The sequence below is a fragment of the Myotis myotis genome, unplaced genomic scaffold (assembly GCF_014108235.1).
Source record: "Myotis myotis isolate mMyoMyo1 unplaced genomic scaffold, mMyoMyo1.p scaffold_m19_p_11, whole genome shotgun sequence".
In the NCBI taxonomy this organism is placed as follows: Eukaryota; Metazoa; Chordata; class Mammalia; order Chiroptera; family Vespertilionidae; genus Myotis; species Myotis myotis.
The window spans coordinates 43,773,255-43,798,063 of record NW_023416315.1 but is presented as its reverse complement, the minus strand read 5'-3'; the positions used below and the strand labels follow the sequence as shown (position 1 = coordinate 43,798,063).

The 24,809-nt window shown below is 36.8% G+C and overlaps 1 protein-coding gene and 1 non-coding gene across 4 annotated transcripts in view; one reads left to right on the top strand and one right to left on the bottom strand.

The window, feature by feature from the left end:
- The window catches only part of SEMA3D (semaphorin 3D), a 196,806-nt gene that overhangs the window by 90,617 nt on the left and 81,380 nt on the right, over positions 1-24,809 (bottom strand). For all 3 annotated transcript variants that reach the window (XM_036328333.1, XM_036328331.1, XM_036328332.1), the window contains exon 3: positions 14,670-14,830. In XM_036328333.1, the coding sequence (XP_036184226.1) occupies positions 14,670-14,830 (161 nt within the window). The remainder of the gene's footprint in view (positions 1-14,669; positions 14,831-24,809) is intronic.
- On the top strand, positions 2,905-3,006 carry LOC118666652. The gene has a single exon (XR_004971010.1). It is a non-coding gene; the product is annotated as a U6 spliceosomal RNA (small nuclear RNA).

The following is a 24,809-nucleotide window of genomic DNA, read 5'->3' as shown; positions in this document are numbered from 1 at the left end:
AAGGAATAGAAATATCTAAAAGATATTTTAATAGTTTTGTAAATTTTCAGTTATTGATTATAAGTCATGTAATTATAAATTGAATATGTCATCCTAGTTAATGAAGCAATAAAACTAAAATTACAAGCTCCAGTGTGGCTCAGCTGGTTGGAGCATCGTCCCATACACCAAAAGGTAGCACGTTCATACCAGGTCAGGGCACATACCCAGGTTGCGAGTTCCATCTCTCTCTCTCTTTCTCTCTTATAAATTAAAAAAACAAACAAACAAACAAACAAAAAAGATACACAGAAATGGGAATTTGTTGGACTCCAGAAATCAATTTTTTTAAAAAAAATCTTCTATTTCCTGTTTATGGAGCAGACTTTTTACCAAGATGTTAACTCATTTTTCTTTTTTTTTTTTTTAAATATATTTTATTGATTTTTTACAGAGAGGAAGGGAGAGAGATAGTTAGAAACATCGATGAGAGAGAAACATCGATCAGCTGCCTCTTGCACATCTCCCACTGGGGATATGCCCGCAACCCAGGTACATGCCCTTGACCGGAATCGAACCTGGGACCTTTCAGTCCGCAGGCCGACGCTCTATCCACTGAGCCAAACCGGTTTCGGCTCATTTTTCATCATTTACCTTCAATCCATAAAGCCTAGCACCTGTTAAAAATATAAATTATCCTTGAAACATTATTATTATTATGTAGGAATTTTAAGATAGTAGCACAAAGATAATTTTACTTCTTAAGGTAAAGATTAGTAGGGATTATATATTGGCTTATTTTGACACAATGTTGTCAAGAATTTAGAAATCACAAATAAAATTACCTTAGTAACAACTACCTAGAAGATATCTGATTGTCTTCCAAACTAAAAACATTTACTTAAAAAGAAAAACCATTGTAGTTGTGCCAAAATTTAAAAGATATAATTTTAATTATGATTTATGTTGGAATTTTTTTTTTTATTTGCCACCTAGTCATTAGAATAAAGGGTGTTTTGTGTGTTTTTTTTTAATATTCCTTTTGATTTATTTTTGACAAAAAAATTAAAGAAACGGAATTTTTCTTAATTCAATCTAAAAACAGAAGAAAATAAATAAACCACACTCATATTTACATAAAGTTTGCAGAAATATGTTCAAGTAACATTTTTGTTTTCAATAATCTTATAAAGTGATTATGTGACATACCTCCATCTCTATCTCTATCTCAAAGCATTCCACCACTTTTATGTTTTCCTAATCAAAGTGTTTGTGTGTGTGTGTGTGTGTGTGTGTGTATGTGTGTGTGTGTAGGGAAAAACACAATAGAGAAATAGACACAGAGATAGATTCGTAGGTGCCTAGAGGAAGAGATGGAGATGTTAACTCTGAATGGGTATAAGATAATATAGCTTCAAGTTGCAGCATCCTATATATAAAAGGCCAGCGATAATAATGACCGGAACGACCACTTGACCCATCGCTATGAGGTGCATTGACCACCTCTCAGTCCCTCCCTCTCCCCCCAGGGCCTGCAGGCTCTGATGCAGCATGGCGAACAGGGAACCCCGGGGAACCGGGTGGGTGGTGGTGGAGCCGGGCTGGGACTGGCAAGCAGGCTGAACGGTCGACCTCTTGGCCCCTCTTCCCTGCCTGCAGGCTCTGATTGCAGCATGGTCAACAGGGAACCACGGGGAACCAGGTGGGTGGTGGTGGGGTGAAACTGGAGACTGGTGAGGCGGCAGAAGATAGCTCTGGTCACAGGCTAGGCCTAGGAACCCTACCCACGCACGATTTCGTGCGCTGGGCCTCTAGTAATTAATACAAAAGTTCCAGAAGTACCTAATATCCTGAGATTGTTTCAATAGCCCAGTCAGTACACTTTGAGATTAGTTTATTCTCAGACAGAAACCACATCTCACACTTACTAGTAAAAATACAATGTTCACAAGATCTATGAGTCTCTGTTGAACATTAAGTAAACAGTTTTGAGGCAATGATTATCATTATTCTCATTACTTTGTGAATTCATCTGCAGTAAAATGAACTATACACATTTTCTTGCCTTGTACAGCGATATCACGTCATATTAAAAGTTTCATGAAGCAGGACAAAACAAAGATGCATACCCCTCTCCCTAAAAGTTGATGAAGCCTTGCACAGTGGTAGTATTGAAAAGTCCATGCAGCTGTACCACTCCCTGGGAAATTATCCAAAAATATTTTTCTTCACTTATCAAAGAAAGACATAGTAGGAGTAGAGATGTCACTTGCATAATTGCCATGTTTTAATCATCCTGAAACATTCCCACACAATTTAGGTGAGGAGGAATCGCTGGGACCTTGGAGCTTAGATAGCAAAAGTAAATCTGTAGAAAGCTTACTACTGCTCTCTCTGCCCACATGCAGGGCAGACATCAGAAATCAAGCAGAACTCCGTGGGTCCAGAAGAACCCAAGAATTCCATTCAATATAACTATCCAGAGTATAACCACTAATTTTACTACTAGTAAGTAACTAAGGGGCTGCAAATTGGTTTTAATTTTAGTGCTAATCCTATAGAGCAAGCTGATATCAGAAAACTACTCTGGGAAATAAGAGTAAATAAATGTATAAGATTTCTCCACTTGGAAGTGATAATTTCTAGCATTAATATTTTAAAAAAGTATGTCTGTTAAGTCAGACCTCATATCCTATAATGTACTGACTTAACCTGTTGGTATGTGCATTTTCATAATATTTCACAATATTATGATATTTTTGTGATATTTCACAATAATATTTCACATGAATTATTTCAAAAAATAATTTTTGCATTTACACTTGGTCGAATCAATTAAGAAATATATATATATATATATATATATATATATATATATATATATATATATATATCAATTAAGAACTATATATATATAGTGTTCTCTGTAGCAGCCCATATCGTACTAAAATTGGAACCATACACAGAAGATTAGCATTGCTTCTGAACAAAGATGACACACATATTCATGAAGCATTCCATATTTTTAAAAGAATTTAATAAAAATAAATATGTATATGTTTTTTTCTTTTAGAGTTATAGAAAATAGATTTACCAATATGAGACAAATCACTGTAATAAAATTAAAAGTGTTTTCAGTCATTTTAAATATGTTTATTTGATTTAAAGTTTTATACTTTAAACACGTTTTTACAAAAGAGTTTTGATATTAATTTTCTAATGAAAATATAGTGGGGGCTGCATGCTTTAAAATACAGTCTTTGATCTAGTTACCTTATATTGATTTTATTTGCTTATATTCATCCAGAATCCAAAATGGCTTCATTTCTGTTTGGTTTTTGAAGCATTCCACTTCATTTTGAATACAAACAGGCAGGAGGGCCTCACAAGTAAAATGCTGCAATGTCCCTAACAATTATTGTTTCATTCATAATTTTTATAATTCTTTAAACAGTTACCATTTGAAAGGTGAAAATGTCAGGCAATTTATTTTTAATTATTTAATTTTAGGCATGTTACAAAAACATTCAAATAGTGATAAGGCCTCATAACAACATCCTAAGGAAATTCTAATTATATCTGGTCTTTGTTTCATCTTTGGAGAAGCGATTTAATTGACTCAAGTTCCCAAGTGCAAGGTCAGTCAAATTCTCTTTGGCGTAATTCAGAGATGCCAAAAACACTGAATAGAATACAAAAGAGGAAGCTACAATTTGTTCATAAAACCTAATTAAACACACAAAAAAATCAGAGTCATAAAAAATGCAAAGGGCCATCTCTATCAAAGAACAGGATCCAAGTTGTTGAATGGTTGCAAAGAAGTGGGAAACATGTTGCTCTAAATGCTAAATGGTTAAAGCATTTGAACAACCCAGGGAGCAGTGATTACTCTAGGGTCCAGGTACAGAGAGGTAAGAGACCTGAGCTCAGAGACTGACTGCTGAAAAATAAGGTCAGGAGCACCAAAGGAAAAGCTTGCATAATTGAAACTGGCTGGCGTAGACATTCTTACAGATGGGAAGGTTAAATTCTCCAGGTTGGGGTCAAATCTGCCCATGTAGCTTTCTTCATGAAATCTTAGGTGAGAACAGTCTTTTCCTTTCTTTCCTTAGGACTCGGCTCAACATTTCTTTTACATTTAGTTTTTCTCCCCCAACCATCTTGGAATTCTAATACACTTGTGTTTATCATATCTATTTGCCACTTTCTTTTTGCAATTCAATTTGGGATCTTTTCCTAGACATAAAGATCAATGAGCCCGGCCGGTGTGGCTCAGTGGTTGAGCATCAACCTATGAGCCAGGAGGCAATGGTTCAATTCCTGGTCAGGACACATGCCCGGGTTGTGGGCTCGATCCCCAGTAGGGGGGTGTGCAGGAGGCAGCCGATCAATGATTCTTTCTTTTCATTGATGTTTCTATCTCTCTTTCCCTCTCCCTTCCTCTCTTAAATCAATAAAAATATACATTTTTAAAAGATCAATGAAATGTAGTGGAATTCAAGTTCATGAGTTCGGGTCCCTACCATACTGCTCATTAGCAGCTCATGCTGCATTTTCAAATATTATCTCAGTGTTATCCTCAGGATGAGCTTGCTCTCTCTGGCACACATCTGAACTCCTCTGGATGGTCCCTTCCTGTAAGTGTCCATGTTTATATCACCTCTCCAGAAAGGCCTTCTCCGAAGACCAATCTAATGTAGTTTCCCAAGATTATTATATTTTTTAAAATAACACTTAACACTAAGTGGTATTTTCTTATTTGCTTCCTTTTCTCTTCTCCATCAACCTCTCTTCCCATTCCCTTCAAATTTAGAGGCACCATGAAAACAGAGGCCTAAATGGCTTTATTCTCCACTATCTCCCCAGCATCTAAAAGAATGCTAGGAACGTAGTAGGGAGTTCAATAAGCATGTCTTGTAAAAAAGTCAGAGAAATGCTATTGTACCATACCAATTAAAATAAATTTTAAGGCATCCACAAATGGATTGGTAATTTTGAATTTGTGGTGCAATTTTATCTGTGGCTAGATTTCAAAATTTCGTAAGGAATACGGTTCACAGTCTCCATTACCACTGAAGGAAGATATGACTCATTGAAGTTCAGTGGTCGCTGTTCTTGAGTGACAAGGGACGTTGCTTCTCCTTCCTACCGTCCTTAGCGCCGGGCACAGTATCACATGCATAATAAGTATTCATTCATTACTGCGGAGTGATCTGCACAGCTTCCCTTACAATGGAGACAGAGTTCTTGTCAGAGTCCTGGCAGGCGCGTGAGCAGTCTGACAGCATCCTGACAGTCAGTTACAGTGACCAGATGGGACTGCACATCGGCACCCGCGCTGGGAGCCCGCACATCCATGAACGAGGCGATTGTTTCACCTCTGCGATTTCAGGCAGCCTGTGCTCCGCAGGCAGTAGGACGGATTAATCACCATGAAACTAAGCAGGGTGCCTTATACCAAAAGTTAATTTATTGGGATGTCCGCATGGTTTCCAAGTGTTTACATTTTCTTAATGTCATGTGTTAATGAAGAATACAAAGAATGGCAATTTTCTTTTATCAATAACTTGATTTAAAATAAAATATTTATTCTGAATCTTTCCCCCTACATAATAGACTTACAGGGTAAGGCATTAGATGGGAATGTCACCATGAAGTGAGTTACTGATTTATAAAAGCATTTCTGCTTATACTCAATATAAAGAAAGCAAGTCCAGAATCCTCGTGTATGAAAACCCTCTTGTCTTAGAGTTCCTTTAGGACCGGAAAATAACCAAGTCCTTTTCATGCTACACAGATATGGGTGTTTGAATATTCCACTGAAATTTATTATATTTAAAATTATATACTAACTTAGTTTAGTTATTTTACTAATAAGAATGCCTTAAAATAAGCAAAGTTTGAGGAATTTCAAATAATCTGACTAATTTTTTATAATTACATACCTAGTTCTCATGTTAAATTAGAAGAAAAATAATAGAATAATTACATTTTGATTGCTAGGTAGAAGAAAAACACTTGTAAACGTAGAAATTCCTTTTTTTAAAAACATTCTTCTATATAAAAAAAGCCAGCCCTCTTTAAGTGCCCAAATTCATCTTTAAGTTTATCCAATGTTTCCTTTTAAATAATTTTGATTAATTTTTTTGTTAAATAACCAACAGAGTGAAGTTCTTAAGCAAATGTGAAGAGCTAGATTTTAGCAAGGTGACATTGTCTCGGGTTATTCCATAATAGCGGACTATAGAAAGTACATATTGCTTTGGTACATTGTTTTCTCATTTTAAAACCAGTAAGAAAACTTCCTTTCCACACACCCCTCACCCCTACACACACAAAAATATATATATATATAAAATAAAATAAATATATATATATATTTACTATTTTTTACATTAAAAATAAGTGTACATTACTTTGAATAGAAAAATTTTAAGTATTATACTGCTTTTGCCTTTAACACCACAAGTTTAGCTGGAATGTTTTCGTTGGGTGGGGCCCACTTAAAGATCTTTACATTTGCTTAGCTACATAGCAATTCTTTGAATATTTTATGTGCAATATTCAATGTTGACAGTTGCAAACAAAAAAAATTAAATTAACAAAATAAAAAGGAATAAAGATAACTAAGTATTATCTCAAAGCGACAGTAAACTATTTAAAGATTAATTTTGAAGATTATTTAAAAATGGATCAATACATGTCCTACCCTTTTTATCTGGACGCTTGGTTATAGCTCAGCTTTGCTGAAGGCCCACAAAATAAAACTATTGAAAAGTATGGGAAACAAGATATAAAACAGCAAATGTTTGGATTGAAGTTATTAAAAGCCGAAGAGTAAACAATATAAATAAGAATATTAACATTCTCCCTTTGGTTACTCCTATGGTTCCACTGTGTACACTTCAGGAATGATATACAATGAACTCACCCATTACATTTGGAGGTAGAGCAAACATTCTTTTGAGTGCTCATTTTATGGCTTTTATAGTATAGCAAGATTTTAAAAGAGATGTTTTAGCTGAGAAAAAAATTCAAAATGAGATGCAAGCTCAAGATACACAAATTTTCAAAGTAGGTGGCCAAGAATCACCCATGTTCAAACCATAAAATAGTTGGAAACTTGAGGAGGATGTTTTATCTGAGACAGATGTATTATGTGTCCTACTATCCCTACGGGGAGAAGTAGGTGACAGGGAAGGGGCTTTGGTGGGACCTTCAGAAGCACTTGATACTGCACATGTAGTTCCTGGGACATTGTGGACTAATGTCTAGAGGATGAGAGACTGACAAGCTACAATGAAAACAAAGAACAGGCTCAATGGCTATAATGGTTATCAGCCTGAACTTCCAGAGTGTGCCCAGGAAAATGCATGTGGCATGTCCTATGGAACAGATGGGAGCCATGCTCACTTATATATTGGATGGCATGAGATCACCTTAGGTCCTATTGAAGAGTGTTGAGAAAAGCTTTCAGAAGTTAACACCTGGAAAAATTGCAATCTGTTGTCGGAGAAAGAAGAGAACATACCAGTCAGAGGAGAAATGCAGTCACCCTTATCCAGAGAACAGCAAGGAATAGAACTCCAAAAAGTGTAAATTCCAAAAACTCACAAAGGTGCCTGTGAAAGAAGTTACCCTTAAACATCTGACAAGGCCAGAAAGTTGAGAGGTCCCTGAGACAATGACAGTAGACACTCCTCTGAACCCTCCCCCCTTCCCTTGTCCTGATTTGACTCCAGAGGGGTCATGCACTGTGGTTACCAAGCTTCGGGAAAAGGAGGAGCGTTCGGTAGAAGAAGAAGCCTCTGAACGCTCCCCTGTGCTGGGACCCTCCCTCACATGGCGTGCCCAAGCGGGGACAGGTAGAGGGAGAGGAGGTTCAATTTTAAATGAGGTTGGAAGTTTTATCACATTAGACTGGACTTTTTAATTGATGAGTAACAATTGCCTGTACTACTAAACAGTGACCTCAAAAGCTAAGGGCATGCCCTGGCCAGTGTGGCCCAGTTGGTTAAGCTTTGTCTTGTGCACTGAAAGGTCACTGATTTGATTTCCAGTCAGGGCACATACCCACGTGCAGGTTTAATACAAGATCAGGGTGTGTAGGGGAGGCAACTAATCAATGTTTTTCTCTCACATTGGTGTTTCTCTCTCTCTCTCTCTCTCTCTCTCTCTCTCTCTCTCTCTCTCTCTCTCTCTCTCTCATTAATAAAAACATACTTATACATTTTTTAAAAAAGCCACAGGCCAGCTGAAGATATAGAACTGGCCCAGGAGAAGAATGGAAAGGGATTACAGGAAGTAAAATAAAGTTGTTTATTATTACTCTGAGTTCACATACCAGTTGTGATTAGATTAGTAGGTGAAATAAATAATAACTGCAGTCTCAGAGTTGGTTTATTTCTCATTGGTCTACTCATCTGCCTCTATAGCCCACTTGAAAAAGAGAGAAGAAAAGAGAAAGAAAACCAAGAAACAAATGTTTGAATGAAATAGATACAAAAGCAGTGCTTCATTTAATACATCATCCCCTTTGTGACCCATTTGCTTACATCCTGGTTCAGCAACTCTTTCCACCCATGCATGAACTGGCTCCAAAGTGAGTAACATTTTCAGATGGAAAGATCCCAACAATTCATTAACTCAGAAGCTCAACTAAGTAACATAACCTAACAGAGAATGCTGGACTTTTTTTCTTTTTTTTCGTTTTTATTGTCAACTGTGACTTCATTAAAAAAAGAGGGAGAGACTTTCAACTTGTATATATTACTCCTGAAGTTTACATAGAGGGCCTTGAATTTTATATGAATTATTGCTAGGACTACTTAAGTCTGGCTGAAGTGGAGAACGTCCACTTGTAGTCACAGGGACAGATGACATGTAGTTTAAAAGCATTTGTTAAGAAATCATTGGTCCTTAAATCATACTGTACAAATGTCAAATACTTTCATTATTATGATGTCTGCCTTGAACAGGTTTCTAATGCATCACTTATAAGTGAATGACAAATGGATGTAAATGTCTATCTACCGTTAAATTTTTATATATGCTCCCTCTGACCTTAGAGACAGGGTAGGATATTGAAGGCAACAGCAGGGAAATCTAGTTTCTTTAACTTAACCCAGCACATTTCAACCGGCATGTCTCAAGAATTTTTAAAATACACAATGCCTGACTGGTCAGGGGCACTGACCTCTTTTCCCTTAGGTTGTCAAATAAAAAAAATGACAACAGCCAATACAACAATAGCCATCCATGAGAAGAAATAAAAAGCATACCTATATTTTTTGTGAGATTGCCAAAGGCTACAGGATATCAGTACATTTGAAGAGATCTGCAGCAGATTACACACAAATAACAGAGAACTTTTATTGAGCAAATAAACTTACATAAGCAAGAGAAGTATTTGTCAAGGTTAGCAGATTTTCCAATTTTTACCATGTAGGGTAGAGAAAAATAAATTATTTCAAAGATTTTTACTTGCACTGAATACTTTCCAACATTGTCTCCTGAAAGAAAAATAAATTCTTACAGATAATTTCCTTATAGTACCAACGAATCTTGATAATTCTCTTCAAATAGACAATACACACTCTTCTTTTTGATTGGCTGAGAAAACTTTTATGTTTGCCTCAAGTAAACTACATTAATGAGAAAAAATTAGTCCCCTAAACAAATTATATTTTTCAGAAAGCTTGCTTTCTATTTCCTCTCACTAAGGGTAGCGCTCAACGTGACTGCTTTCCTGAACATTTCTCCCACCTTGTAATCACCGACCCCTCTTTTGAGTTTAAGGGCTTGAATTGATGTGGTTCTAGTCAATAAGATGTGAGGGAGGGTTTTTCAAAAGATTCCTAAAAAAGAGATATAATAAGTGATGGTCTCTTGTTCCTTGCATTTCCTTGTTTGCATGCAATCCATGAAACTGTTCCAGGCATCTTGATACCAACCTAAGGATAATGCCAACACCAAGAATGGCAACAGAAGAAAAGGAAAGAACTGGGTCCTTGATAACATCAAGCAGATGATATTTCCATCTCTATAAAGTATGAGTGAGGGGACAATGAAGAGTGGATAACAATATAGGGTGCAAATATGTTGGGAAGAGCCTTAGAGGGCAATAGAAATTTGGAGTTCATTCAAGTTCCTCAGAAATCAAGAACTGCCAGAAGTGTGTAATCTGGTAAGAAATATGATAAGTTTTATTTTTCAAAGAGATAACATTGATGGTCATGGTGAATAGATTAGATAAAGAGAAAATAGAGATTCTCTTGTATAAGATAAACCCAGCAAAATAATGGTATTATCACTTACTCTAGAGGAAAATATTGAAATGTTTGCTACCTTATCAGCTTGGCCTGTCAACTGAAGCTTTTGTTGGAATTGCATCAGAGCTCAGCCTCCCTTTGTCTAATACGATTTCCTTAGCGACCCTCTCACATGTGTTGATCCCAAGAACACAACTTTAAAAATATCCTATAAGCTAGTCTTCATCTCATAGTTAGCTGCTGGGTGAACTCAACTTATAACAAAATAGTCAGGAGTGGTAAATACAGCTTCAGATCCATGTCTTTCCCTTGGAATGGTGTCACTAATGGCTCCAGTGTGGTCTAATGTTGGGGAAGGGTATGTCAAATAAATGTCCATATTTGTCCCACCAAACCTTTCCTAGAGAGGAAACCACAGGGCATCCCTTAACTAAGAGAGGCCTTACAGAACAAATTTAGAAAAGCTGCTTAAATTGTAAGGTATCACATTTCAATAGGTACAGTCTTGTCTGAACAAAAACTTTAAGTAAACATATATCCTGAATTTTGATACTTCAATTGAAAATATTCTATATATATATATGTATATGTATATGTATATGTATATACATATATATTAGTATTTTTATTGATTTCAGAGGGGGAGAGAGAGAGAGAGAGAGAGAGAGAGAAACATCAATGATGAGAGAGAATCATTGGCTGCCTCCTCCAGGCTCCACACTGGGGATCAAGTTCACAACCCAGGCATGTGCCCTGACCTGGAATCAAACCGTGACCTCCTGGTTCATAGGTCGACGCTCAACCACTGAGTCACGCTGGCTGGGCCTAAATATAATATAATATAATATAATATAATATAATATAATATAATATAATATAATATATATATATATTAATTTCCCAGAGGATCATCCTGACTAACCAACTGAAGACTAGCTGACGAGAAGTCTTATAACCAAGAATTTACAGAAGCCACACGGAGACTGGTAGAAAGGGCGGAGACTTGAAAAGGGCTGTTCCCAGTCCCATGAATGGACAGTGGCTAAGTTTCTGGAGGGATATTTCAGCTACGGAGGGATCCCCCTGAGAAGCACGGAGTCTCAACCCCAAGGCAGGCTTGCCAGCCCAGAGCACCAGAGCGGGGAAGAGGCAGCATTATTTGCAATAGCCAAGATTTGGAAGAGGCCCAAGTGCCCATCAGTAGATGAGCAGATAAAAAAGCTGTGGTACATTTACACAATGGGATACTATTCAGTTGCAAAGGGGAAGGAAATCTTACCTTTTTGGACAGCATTGATGGAACAGGTGAGCATTATGCTAAGTGAAATAAGCCAGTCACAGAAAGATAAATACTATATGATTTCACTCAAATGTGGAATCTAATAAATAGAATAAATTCATAAACAAAATAGAAACATATTTATAGATAGAGAATAGACTAACAGCTATCAGAGGCGAGAAGGTTGAAGGGCTGGGTGAAAAAGGTGAATGGTGTAAGCAAAAAGAAAAGAAAAACCTCATAGACACAGACAACAGTGTGGTGATTTCCAGAGGAAAAGGGGGTGGGTGGGGAGAGGGAGAAAAAGGTATAAGGGGGATAAATGGTGAGGGAAGGAAACTTGACTTGGGGTAGTGAACACACAATACAATATACAGATGATGTATTATAGAATTGTACACCTGAAACCTATATAATTTTATTAACCAGTCACCCCCAAAATTCAATAAAAATGTAAAAATATTAAAAATTTATAAATTTCCCAGTGGAAAATATTCCCAACTAGTCACTCCTAATTAAATTATGTGTTGTATATTGCTTTCACTCTAAGGAGTACAAAGAACATCTTTCAGCCCCACAGAGTCCCAACTTGTGTGGTTTCTTCTGCAGAGTAGTTTGGATTTTTGCCGAGCGGCACTGAGCCAATGCAAACCGTGTAGGTCTAAACACTGCTGAAGTACTACATCTTGACACTTACTTGCTGCTGTGGAGTACCTTTTAACACTGGAGTGATTTATATAAATGTTAAAGGTGGGTACCTACATAAACAATTCGTACTTTACATGCATAACCCCTTTATGAATTATACATGTTATAGAAATGTCAAAAAAATATCAGTTAGGCCAAAAATCTCTAGCACAGACCCTAATTTTATAATGTGTTCAAATAATCATTTATTTCAATAACATCATAAGGGAAGTCAATATTTCATAAATATTTATTTTATTAAATATTAGCACTTTTCAAGCATGGAATATGGCCAAAGAACAATTTGCTTAAAATAGTCACAGAAGGAAATTGTGCTATCACAATTTATTTTAAGCAATGATCTAATAGACTCAGTTCAGATAAATGGACTTTTTCTTCCAATCCCTAAAGGCAGAGAATAGCACAAGAATAAATTCCCTTAAAAGTATGAATTGCTTTATTGCTATTATACTGAGACATATTTGGAAAAAATGCTGTTAGCTATTTACTATCTCTTAAAGCAATATAACAAAGTAGACTAAGATTTTTCTCTGGCCTTTTTTAAAAAAGATTCATCCTCTAAGATATTTCCTGATGACTGAGATATAGCTAATACCATTTATAGGCTCTCCTAAAAGTATAAGTCCTTAAAAATGTCCTAAAGAAAAGAAAGCATACCCTTAAAAATAAATGGAATAGAGAATAATGGCAAGCTTTTTGAATTCCAGAACATAAACAACTGCTTATTTCATTTTATTGTAAACAATATACAGGCTATAGAATAATATATTTTTAAATAAGGTAACCTTATATGCTTACAAGTGTGTTTGTATTAAAACAAGTCCAAAATAACTACTGGCAATATTTTAGCTCTCACACTTTCTTCTAGAAATACAGATTACGTGAAATGCATGCATATACATTTGCATTCAAAGACTATTTCTTTATCAAATCTGAGCATTCATAAGAAATAATTCCCTTTCCTTCAGTGAATCTCACTCAGAAATCTGTGGAAAAGTTAAAATTTACAATGATTAAAAATAAAGCCATTATTTCTAATGCAGATTAATTAATCAATATTAATACATATGTAGATAAATCTTTTCCCTGGATAGACTAAAGCCCTGAATGCTAATAATATTCAAATAACTAAGCAACTAATATTTAATTATTAAAATCATCCCAAAATTATAGACTTGAGTTAAAGTGGTCACTGTAGGTGCATTCTAATGAGGCCACACAATCCTCACATACCTATCAACAACTTTTTTTGAATGGAAGGAAGTCTCTATTAACCTGAAACTTTGCGATGACTCCTAGTATTTTTCTTCTTCTTCTTAATTTATCTGTATTGTTGAAAGTATTACAGATGGCCCCTTCCCCTCACCCCCCATTGACCCCGCTCAACCTCACTCTCACCCCCTCCCTAAGCCTAGTACTTCTTTTGGAATACTTCCAGAAAAGAAGAAAAACAACAAAGATCCCTCATAGATGCAGAATAGGCCATGTAGTATGTCTCCTCATCAGCCATTCCATCCCTTCTAGTCTTGGTATCTATCTTTGCTTGCATAGATATTGATATTTGCTAAAGTACTAGCTAATAATAATTACAAGGCCTAAGGTATGGTACCCTTTGCTTTGGGTATCACAGTACTAGTTGAAAAGTAGGATATAGCAGCAATTGCCTATTGTGTTTGTAATAAGTAGTATATATTTCCTTAAGATTTTTCTTAATGAGCCCATAGTTAAGACATCATTAATTTTCACTATCTGAGTGTGACTGGGCCATAGGAGAAACCTGTTCAAATATAAAATGGGAGTATGGAGAAAAAGTGTGGTGTTAAATTGCTATCACAGTCACACTATCAATTTAAAGTTTGCTTATTTACAAAAATTGCTATGGATATAAATGCTAATATTTGATGAATACCTCATTTGCTAGCTTTACAATCCAAAACTTTTCATTCATACTGTATAATGTAGTACTATCCAGTTATTACATTTTCATGCATTCCATTCATATTTTCAAAGGTTATGGTATTATATTCATTCTTTTTTAAAAATATATTTTTATTTATTTCAGAGAGGAAGGGAGAGAGAGAGAGAAACATCAATGATGAGAGAGAATTATTGATCAACTGCCTCCTGCACACCCCCCACCAGGGATTGAGCCTACAACCCAGGCACATGCTCTGACTGGGAATCAAACCATAACTTACTGGTTCATAGGTTGATACTCAACCACTGAGCCAGGTTCATTCATTCTTAACAAAAAACATATATATGTACTTAAAGCCATAAAAATCTAAAATGTATATCAAAGACAGTATGTTCTTTTTGACATGTAAATCACCTATTGCACTTGACACCAGGACATTTGAAACAACGCAGAGAGGGAGAAAGAAATCGATGAAAATAAATGCATCCAGGCAAATATATATAAATAAACTGACCTTTTTGAAATTTTTGTTTAAGTCAACCAGACTGAGCAGGAAGATGTGGTCCTTGGCTCCCAGCAGCAGCCTGCCCCTCTCCTCATCTAACAGAATTGTTTGGAAATCCAGTCCTTCTGATGAACCCAGAAAGGGAATGCAGCTATTTGAAAGCAGCAAGTCTGTGGGAAAGTGAAAGAAGAACAGAATGAAATAAAAAATTATTAGTAAGCACAATATTTATGTACCTCAATACAGATATTGTCCCACGTTGTAAATGTATGAACATAGCATGAAAACTTCAATTTAGATAAATGCAAAGAAGATACACTTTTTAGCAACATACTTATCTGGAAATAGGTATAATTATTGTATTTTTATTTTATTGATACATTTATCTTAACTTATGAAAAATGTATATTACGTAAATATAAAATATGTTGATGCAAAAGAAATTAAATGTAAAATATTTTACAACCCTGTATTCACCTTCTTAAATTATAAATGAACTACTTAAGTCATAAAATAACGACAGTAATATTAGCACACTGATTTAATTAATCAATATATGCAAAGTAGGAAGATGGTGGTGTAGGTAAACGCCTACACTCGTGACCTCCAACAACCACATCACAATTACAACTAAAATACAGAATCCAGAAGCGCTGGAAAGCTGGTTGAATGGAAATCCTACAACTAGAGAAGTAAAGAAGAAAGCACCCTGAGACTGGTAGGAGATCAGGAGGCGCAAGACAGGCTGGTCCCGCACCCACATGGGCTGCTTTTTTAATCAGGAGGGAGATCGTCTCAGCAGAGGCTGCCTGGAGGAGCAAGGGGTCCCAACCCCACATCAGAACCCCAGCCCAGAGTCCCAGAGCTGGGAAAAGAAGTCCCTATGGGCAATAAGAATTATGGGCTATAAAAACCAGTGAAGATTGGGGCTCAGTGACATGGAGGCTGCTGGAGACCCAGCTGTTCCTCTTAAAAGGCCAGCACCATGAACTGAACTTACAAGCTCCTGCTTCCTCTGAGCTCCAGCACCAGGGCAAGGCTTTGGAGAACACAGACATATAGAAGGAGGAACTGGATTGTCTGGCATTGGGGCAGGAATTCAGGGGCAGCTTTCTTCCAGATGGAGGTGCTCGCAGGGATCATTGTTCCTATGTTGGGACCTCCCCAGTCACAGGGCTGACTGGCAGCCACTTCTGCTTGCTCCATCCTGGTGATTCCCTGACACCCAGCCTCATCCAATTTACAACCCCACCAAAGCTGTGTGCAGCAGCTTTTGTATATGAATGGTCTGTCCTTGCTCAGGCTAAAATCTCAAACAAGCTGCAGCTGGGTCAGGGAGCCTATCAATAAAAGGCCCAAGAGCAGGCACCAACAGCAGCCTGCCTTGCTTCACAGCTGGGCCTCATCCGAGCACTTCCAAACCTGAGTCAAAGAGGATGAATCTTCAGATCTCTCTGTAGCCCCTGCTTGGTGGCCCCAGGCAATGGCTGACTTTGCACCTCCTGAAGACCCAATAGCCAGTATACCCAGTGGTTAGTGTCAGACCATACCAGATTAGACCTCTACACATCCATAAGCAACACTTTCAAAGGGGCAAACTCAGTGAACACCAAAGCCCACTGAAGCCAGTTCTGCTCCATAGGGGTATCTCCTGCATAGCAGCTCTCCCACTGTAGTCGCAGATGGTTCTCATAGCCAATTGTCCTAGAGGTCAATTGCTCCTAGTAACACCAACAGTAATCAAGTCTCAACTACAACAAGACTGTGCTCACAGCCCATAAGGGGTGCACCTAGAGCTCCCAGCTCAGGTGATTGGGGAGGCTAAGCCACTGGGCCCTATAGAACACCTACTACACAAGGCCATTCTACCAACTCAAGGAGACATAACAGCTCTACCCAATACATAGAAACAAACACAGGGGAGCAGCCAAAATGCAGAGACAAAGAAACATGTCACAAATGAAAGAAATGGAAAAAAGCAAATTACTGGATATAGAATTTAAAAAAAACCATGGTTATAAGGTTACTTAAGAATCTTCTTGAAACCTCCAAAACCTTCCATTTCCAAAAAAAATAGAAAAGGGCCAGTCAGAAATTAAGCATACACTAACTGAAATAAAGAATAATATACAGGGATTCAATAGTAGCATGGAGAATTCTGAGAATCAAATCAATGATTTGAAATATGTGGAAGCAAAAAACACCCAACCAGAAGAGCAAAAAGAAAAAAGAATCCAAAAGACATGAAGGTAAGGTAAAGAGCCTCTGGGACAACTTCAAGTGTACCAACAGTTACATTATGGAGGGTGCCAGAAGATAAGAGAGAGAAGATATTGAAAACCTATTTGAAGAAATAATGACCAAAAACTTCCCCTACCTAGTGAAAGAAATAGACTTACAAGTTGAGGAAGCACAAAAAGTCCCAAACAAGAGGAACCCAAAGAGGACCACATCAGGGCACATCATAATTAAAATTCCAAGGGCTAAACACAAAGAGAGAATCTTAAAAGCAGCAAGAGAAAAGCATTTAGTTACCTACAAAGAAGCACCCATATGACTGTCAGCTAATTTCTCAACAGAAACTATTCAGGCCAGAAGGAAGTGGCAAGAAACATTCAAAGTGATGAATAGCAAGGACCTACAACCAAGATTACTCTACCCAGCAAAGCTATCATTTAAAATTGAAGGTCAGATAAAGAACTTCACAGACAAGAAAAAGCTAAAGGCATTCATCACCATCAAACCAGTATTATATGAAAGGTTGAAGGGTATTCTTTAAGAAAAGGAAGAAGAGAAAAGAAAAATATAAAAAAATATGAATAACAAAATGGCAACAAATACATACCTATCAACAATTGAATCTAAAAATCAAAATAAACAAATAAGAAATCTAATGAATAGTATAAACTGGTGAATAAAATATAATTAGAGGCATGGAATGGAACAGACTGATGATTCTCAGAGGAAGGGCGTGGGAGGGTGGGAAGAGATTAAACAAAGATCTTACATGCATATATGCATTACCTATGGACACAGATAATAGGGTGGCAAAGGCCTGGGGTGGGGCAGGAACCAGGTGGAGGGGGAAATGGGGGGAAAAAGAGGGATATCTGTAATAATCTCAACAATAAAGATTAATAAAAAATTAAAAATATATATAGATGCAAAGTAAGCTTCAAACTAAGTGTGGTTACTGATAGCATTCCTTCCCCTCCTACATTTAGATTGATGCCCATGTTTGCAGGGTTACACTGTGTCTATTTTATATATTCAGGAAGACATAAACAAAGAAGCCAAATTAAAAAAAATAAAAAGAATTCTGAAAGAGATATGATCCTGAACCAGTAATGGAAGCAGAACTATAAAAGGGGAAGGAACTTGAAAGTCAATTCATGTGAATTCTTTGATTTTATAAATGAAAGTATTTCCTTCCAGCAAAGTTAATTGCATGCCCTAGAAAATTATGTGGTGGCAAAGCTGATTATATAATCTCAGTCTCCATTTATCTTCAACACTTGGCTATTGGTCCTAATCTTTATTTTATTTATAATTGTGATATGGACAGACTCTTACTTAAGTTTAGGTCTGAGTTTATAGGAACCCAAATCTTTTCAGATTTTACCCAAGTACTTACCACACTCTCTCATTTTCTACAATTCTAGAGTATGAAATACCAATAAGGTAATAATATCTTTCATCACTTATTAAAGTCCATCATATGTTACTAGACTTTATAGCAAATCATTATTTTCAAGTAAAAGTAATTCATTATTAATTGATGAGAAAGACAAAAAGATAATGTCTCAGGGGCTCTGGCTGGGTATCTCAGTGGGTTAAAGAGTTGTCCCAATATGCCAAGGTTCTGGGTTCAATCTATGGTCAGGGCACATACAAGAATCAACCAATGAATGCATAAATAAATGAATCAACAACTTGATGTCTCTCTCTCTCTCTCTCTTATCAGTAAATTAAAAAAAAAAATTAAAAAAGATAATGTCTCAGAAACAGGCATCTATACTTTTAGAATGTATCATAGCAGTTTAAAACTCTGTAAAATAGATATGTAAGTCCCTTAAATTTAAAGCCGATACATTCCATCCATCAACTGTGGGCTTCATTATTATTTCATAGTTTTGAGAATTCCCTTCACTCTCTTTTCTAATTTACAATGATTAAATGTTATTTCCCTTAGTCACTAAGATAGATTTTTGTCTTAGTTTTGAGAAGCAGAAAAGCTATCTGCTGAAGAAGATGTGATACTATGTGAATTCTCAAGTGAGTGTAGCTTCACCAAGTATAAATATCTTATTAATATTTATTAATCATGCTTTGTGTACATTGGATGAAGTTTGAACTCTATATTAATTATATTTCTATTAAGCTACATAGATCTTTAGTAGGTTTTTTAGAACAGAGATGCAATGGAATAATATATTTTAGCATCTCTAAATGCAGTAAACCTATTTTTGCAGGGCTAATATCCAAAAAACAGTCCATGCTTATTGTAAAGTAGAACTGAGGAGAGAAGCATGAAATTGAGAGAATAGTTAAGACACACATTACACACAAACCTTCATTTAATCAGACAATTCTGTATCTTCCAAGGGATTTCCTTTTGTTTCACAAAGAATGAAATGGGCAAAATGGAAAGTATGTATGGGATTTCCAAGAGTATATACTATATATACTATCCCAATTAATAGAGAAAAATAGATTATATGATATAAACCCTTATTACTTCAAGTGTCCATGGACAATAATCAACAATTTTGAACCATACATTGCAATGTTAATTACAAAATGAAACATGGTTAGCCTAATGAGTAAGAGTGGGAGCTTGAGGTCTAGACCAAGAACAGTCTTGAAAGACAGATAAAAGCTTTACAGGAAAGATGTAAAGAAAACCATATTCTAGGCAGAACAACACTAGAATGTACAAAGGCATATGTCAGCATATGTTGCAGTTACATCCTGTATTTTTAATATTTCTTCTACTCTGGAGTGTGAGCTCCTTTGGGGCAAAGACCATCTCATAAACTTACCTTTGAATCCCCAGCACCTAGCTCAGGGTCTGAGGCAAGTCAAGTACTTGATAAATATATGTGGAATTGAAGCAGTTGAGTGTGCTGGCACAGAGAATAAGTGGGCACAGTGAGATGTAAGGCTGGACATAAGGCAGCCTCCAGATAATCAGGGCTTCAGACGGCAGGCTGGGGAGTTGGTTATTATGTAGGTAATGGAAGCCACTAAAATATTTTATGAAGAAAAGTGACAAATACTCCAATTGAGTGTCAGAGAATAACTCTGGCGACAGCGTTCAGGATGGATGAGAATCAGGAAAGGTGGGGGCAGGGAAACTACCCAGAAGTTTCTGAAAGATGGTGAGTCCTGAATTATGGCAGTGCCAGTTGGAGGAGGGAGATGTTTAAGAATCTTGAAACTTATGTTCTGTTTCTACTTATACAATGAGGAAAAGAAATATAAAGTTGACATCGTCTTTTGCTTTATTTTCTTTTACCATAACGAATTCTATTGGGTTCAGTTTCAAACAAATTTGACAAAGAAAAACAGCTGCAAAAATAGTGACTAACCTGATGTATTATCATTTCAACATGATTTAATGCTGCCTTGTGACAATGTTAGCATCAAAACGATTAAAGCCTGCTTCGCCAATCCTTTGTAGCCAAACTAAATAATTAGACTTAGGCATTACATATGAAAATTTCTCAGGCTGACGCACACATTTTGAAAAGACCTTGGGACAGGGATTGGAACAGGTTCCCTCTTCCCCAAGCAGCTTATCTTTCTTGCATTTCTGCCAAACTAAGCAAAGTCCTTTCTGTTTCCACGGGATCATCAACTAAAGCCAAGAGGGAGAAAAAAAGGAAACAAAGGTTAAGTCCAGAGCCTGCATCTTAACACCTAGAGCTAATAGACTCCATGGATTTCAGGAATCAGAAATGGATGCTGGCTTTGCGAGCTGCAAACTCGTGAAAGTTAAACACCAGTAATTTGGCAATACATTTCTGAGCTTTATCTCTTTTCTTCTCCTAAACTGGCAACTGTCAGGCGTGTGGTTTTTAGGATTGTCCAGGGTTTATCATCCTTTTAAATAGGAACTCTATTGTTCATCCCGCCTTGGGCGGTGGGGTGAACCTGTTGCTTCTCCCATGCCTTTCAGAGGAGGCCTACTCTGCTCTTTTTTTAAAAAATATATATTTTATTGATTAGTTACAGAGAGGAAGGGAGAGGGATAGAAAGTTAGAAACATCAATGAGAGAGAAACATCGATCAGCTGCTGCCTGCACACTCCCCACTGGGGATGTGCCCGAAACCAAGGTACATCACCTTGACCGGGAATCGAACCTGGGACCCTTGAGTCCGCAGGCTGAGGCTCTATCCACTGAGCCAAACCAATTAGGGCTCTGCTCTTATTTAACCAGTGCCCCCTTTCCTCGGATGACAGCAGCAGTTAACTCCGCCATAAATGCTTTCTTTGTTCTATCCACCTAAACCTTTGACTCAATCCACCATAATCACTCCTTCTACTGTTCATTTAGCAATTCATTGTCCTATGACCTTGTTCTCAGTGTCTAAACTCATGCAATCACCCACACCCTCAAATTCCCACTCTGGGAAAACCTACAAACTGATTCTTTCTGAAATTAACAAAGCAAAGTTATGATCATTCATTTATTCTACTAGTTTAAATCTGGGAATTCATGTGCATAATGGCTTTTAATGGAATGATGACAGACAAGTTGTTCATGATCCATCATCAATAAACCATTTCAGAGCAACAGAACGGTTCTGAGGATCTGAAACCCGATAAACAACATTTTCATATGTTGTTTTCATATGTGTGTGTGCATTTTTCTGAAGAGTATGTTCAGAGTCTTTGTCAACAACTCCTGATATGCAGGGGTGGGGAATTTCAGGCCTGTGGGCCATATAAGGCCCTCAAAATTATTTGGTCGGGCCCTGCCAAGACATTAAGGGTGAGTTAATTAAATGTGTGATCAAATATATCAGGCTAATTTTTAAGTTGAAATTTTGAATGACCTGACAATGTTATAACTATTCAAATGGCCCTTGGCAGAAAAAAAAAAAAAAAAAAAAGATTCGTCACCCCTGCTACAGAAAAAAAAAAAAGTCACAGGAAAAATTGTAAATTTCCCACATATAGTTAATAATTTTATTTAGAATAATTTCTCATTTTTAGCACAAGAGAGTGAGTCACTACCCTCAGAAAGTGTGAGTGTTGAAGGCAAACGGCTGACTCAACTAAGATCACCAGGTACTCTGCACTTGCCACAAAGATTGATAAGTTCTATTCGCATTGATCTTATAGCCTAATGTAAAGGAAATGCTCATACACAACAAAAATGAAATACACTGCTGACAAAGGAGAATAGTCCTGAAGATAGCAGACTGTTAAATATCTTTATTAGTAAAATGGAAAGAACTTCCTAACTGTATTTCCTTTAGCAAGTCCAATAATGCTACTTCACTTCTCTCAGCAATACCTGTGAGCAGAAAAAACAAATGATCACTAAACCCCTTTCAACACTGGAGTTCTATGGCATTAGAACCTTATGTTTAACTTTGTTAAAATTGAGGATGTGTCTAGTCACAAACTGTCATTCACCTACCTATGGCCATTGCTTTATTTCAGGGAGCAGGTAGTCTCTAACCTTTCGGAAAAATAGAAATTCAGTACAAAGTAGAGCTAAAGGAAGGTCTTGTCAATATCCTGTTTGACTCCCATGTTTCCAATTCAGTGAAGTCCAGAACAGTTAAGTAGGCTTCACAAAACCAATTTGCTCTTGGTGGTAGAGCGTGGCGACAATAAATGCCTTCACTCACAGCCGGATGCCGCCCATGTGAGGGGAAGGCTGAAGATCCCATAATCCCTGCTCCTACTTCAAATAAATGTTTGGGTAAAAAAAAAAAAAAAAAAATTCTTTGTATCTCCCTTTCAGTGTCCCTCAATACAATTGTTCATGTGACCCGAAGCAACATTTGACCTGATGGTCTACATTCTTCCTCTTCACCACAGAGAGGAAGGGAGTGGTGAGTCACATTGAGCCTAATAAATTTAGGATTAAGCAACAAAGACTTCCTCAATGTTTGACTGTTAAATGAACGCGATCTCATACCCTTGAAACCCTGCATTTATTGCCAGAAATCCTGAACTGGGTGGAGTTGACAGTTCTCTCACGAGAAGGCCATGTAGCTAAAAAAATGGCTTCACATAGTCTTTAAACACACACACAGACACACACACAAAACACACACACACACAAAAAAACAAACAAACAAACAAACATGTAACAGGAAGCTTTTTTCTTTTATTTTCTTTTTTAAGAAGAAAATTGAGGTAATTAAAGACAGAACTTCATGGGGTAAGAAGAAAATCACCTTTGAGGAAAGTCAATTTCCAATCTACTCCGGTCTAGGGAGAGAACGCTTCCTCAGCAGAGTTTACAACCCAAATTGAATCCAGATCCAAACCTAGTCACCTTTTGCTACCACCTCAGGATATTCAACACAGAATCTTGTCCCACCCACTCCTCTTTTCCCTCAGGGAAATAACTATTATATCAGTCGGGCGGTTCTGAGGTTTCTTAAATACAACCACATCTCCAGTGCGTTCTCTGCAAAGTTGTCTCAGTAAAAAAATAAAGATATTTCTATTCCTTCCTTCACCATAAATCCAGGTTCCCTCCTTGATCTTTGAATTCTCAGGATTTTCATGCTGTCTGTTAGTATCCAAAGATTCCTTCTATGAAATTCCTTCTTCCCATAGTTTCCAGAAATGTTTTGGCTACCAAAGCACCCCTCTACCGCCGGACACACACACACACACACACACACACACACACACACACACAAGGTCTATTCTCCGTTTGGATCAGGAATTGAGTAAAGGAAGCAAACTGTTATTCCGAAAGGAAAATCAGGAATGCTGTGGCTCACTGAGTCCCTTTGGCTCTCTGTGAACTTGTATTTGCTTCTCCAACTTTTGGTTCAAGGCAAAGCATGAATTCTTTCTTGGATTCAGCCTTTGGAAAATTAATTCATTTTCTATTGGACCCACCACTTCCAATTGATTTTCTGAGGCTTGAGATCATATGAAAAGATTTTGGTTACCTCCACCTATCAGAAATACCAATTAACCTCTATCTACATACATTTACCCTTCAGAGCTAACAACTAAAAAAATGATCACGTACAGAAAGACAGAATATTAGTTAAACCTAAAATCCTTACAAAAGACTACTTCAAAACTGTGGGTGCATATCATTATACCTTCTTGGCGAGAAGTCCAGCTATGTTTTCTTCCTGCAAATGCAAGTCCCAATCAGAAAATAAAATAAGATAAAATAAAATAAAGTTCTCATTTAATCTTCGGCAACGGAATGTTGGAAACCATTCAGTTTGTTAGGCCTTGGACAGATCATTATCTATGTCAATAATAAATCAGATGATACCACACAGGGAAGCATAAATTACAAACAAATAGAGCTTATTATAACATCAGAGCTATATTCTTGCCAGGACAGGATGTGGAGTAGGAGTGTGGCAATTTTACACTGTCACATTTCCATCTACATCCATGCTTTTAAATCACAGGTTTATTCGTATTTGGCTAGCTTTCAATAGTAGATGTTTTATATAATCCTTCACATATGAGATTCATAATTTATGATGATGAGACCTTTTAAATTTTTACTTTGAATAAGAATTAGGCCTTTTAAATTCTTAAAAGCTTTACTATGATAATTTTTCTTATTGAACTATAAAAAAAGGTTAGCATTGTCCTAGTAGCTCAGTTGGTTAGAATATCATTCAGCTACTCCAATGTTGCAGATTCAATCTCTGGTCAGGGCACATACAAGAACAACCAATGGATGCATAAATAAGTGCAACAACAAATCTCTCCCCCCCCCCCCTTACTCTCTCTCTATAAAATGAATTTAAATTTTTTTAAAAGTTAGCATTATAAAAAATACCTAGTAAATTTCCAGAAGAACTAATGTGCTAATAAAATAAACTTCCTCAGAAATAGCTGAGAGGATAATTCAGAGGAAGATTTATTGTACTTTGACAATTATTTTTGAACTCCATCCAAAGTATTGAAAATTT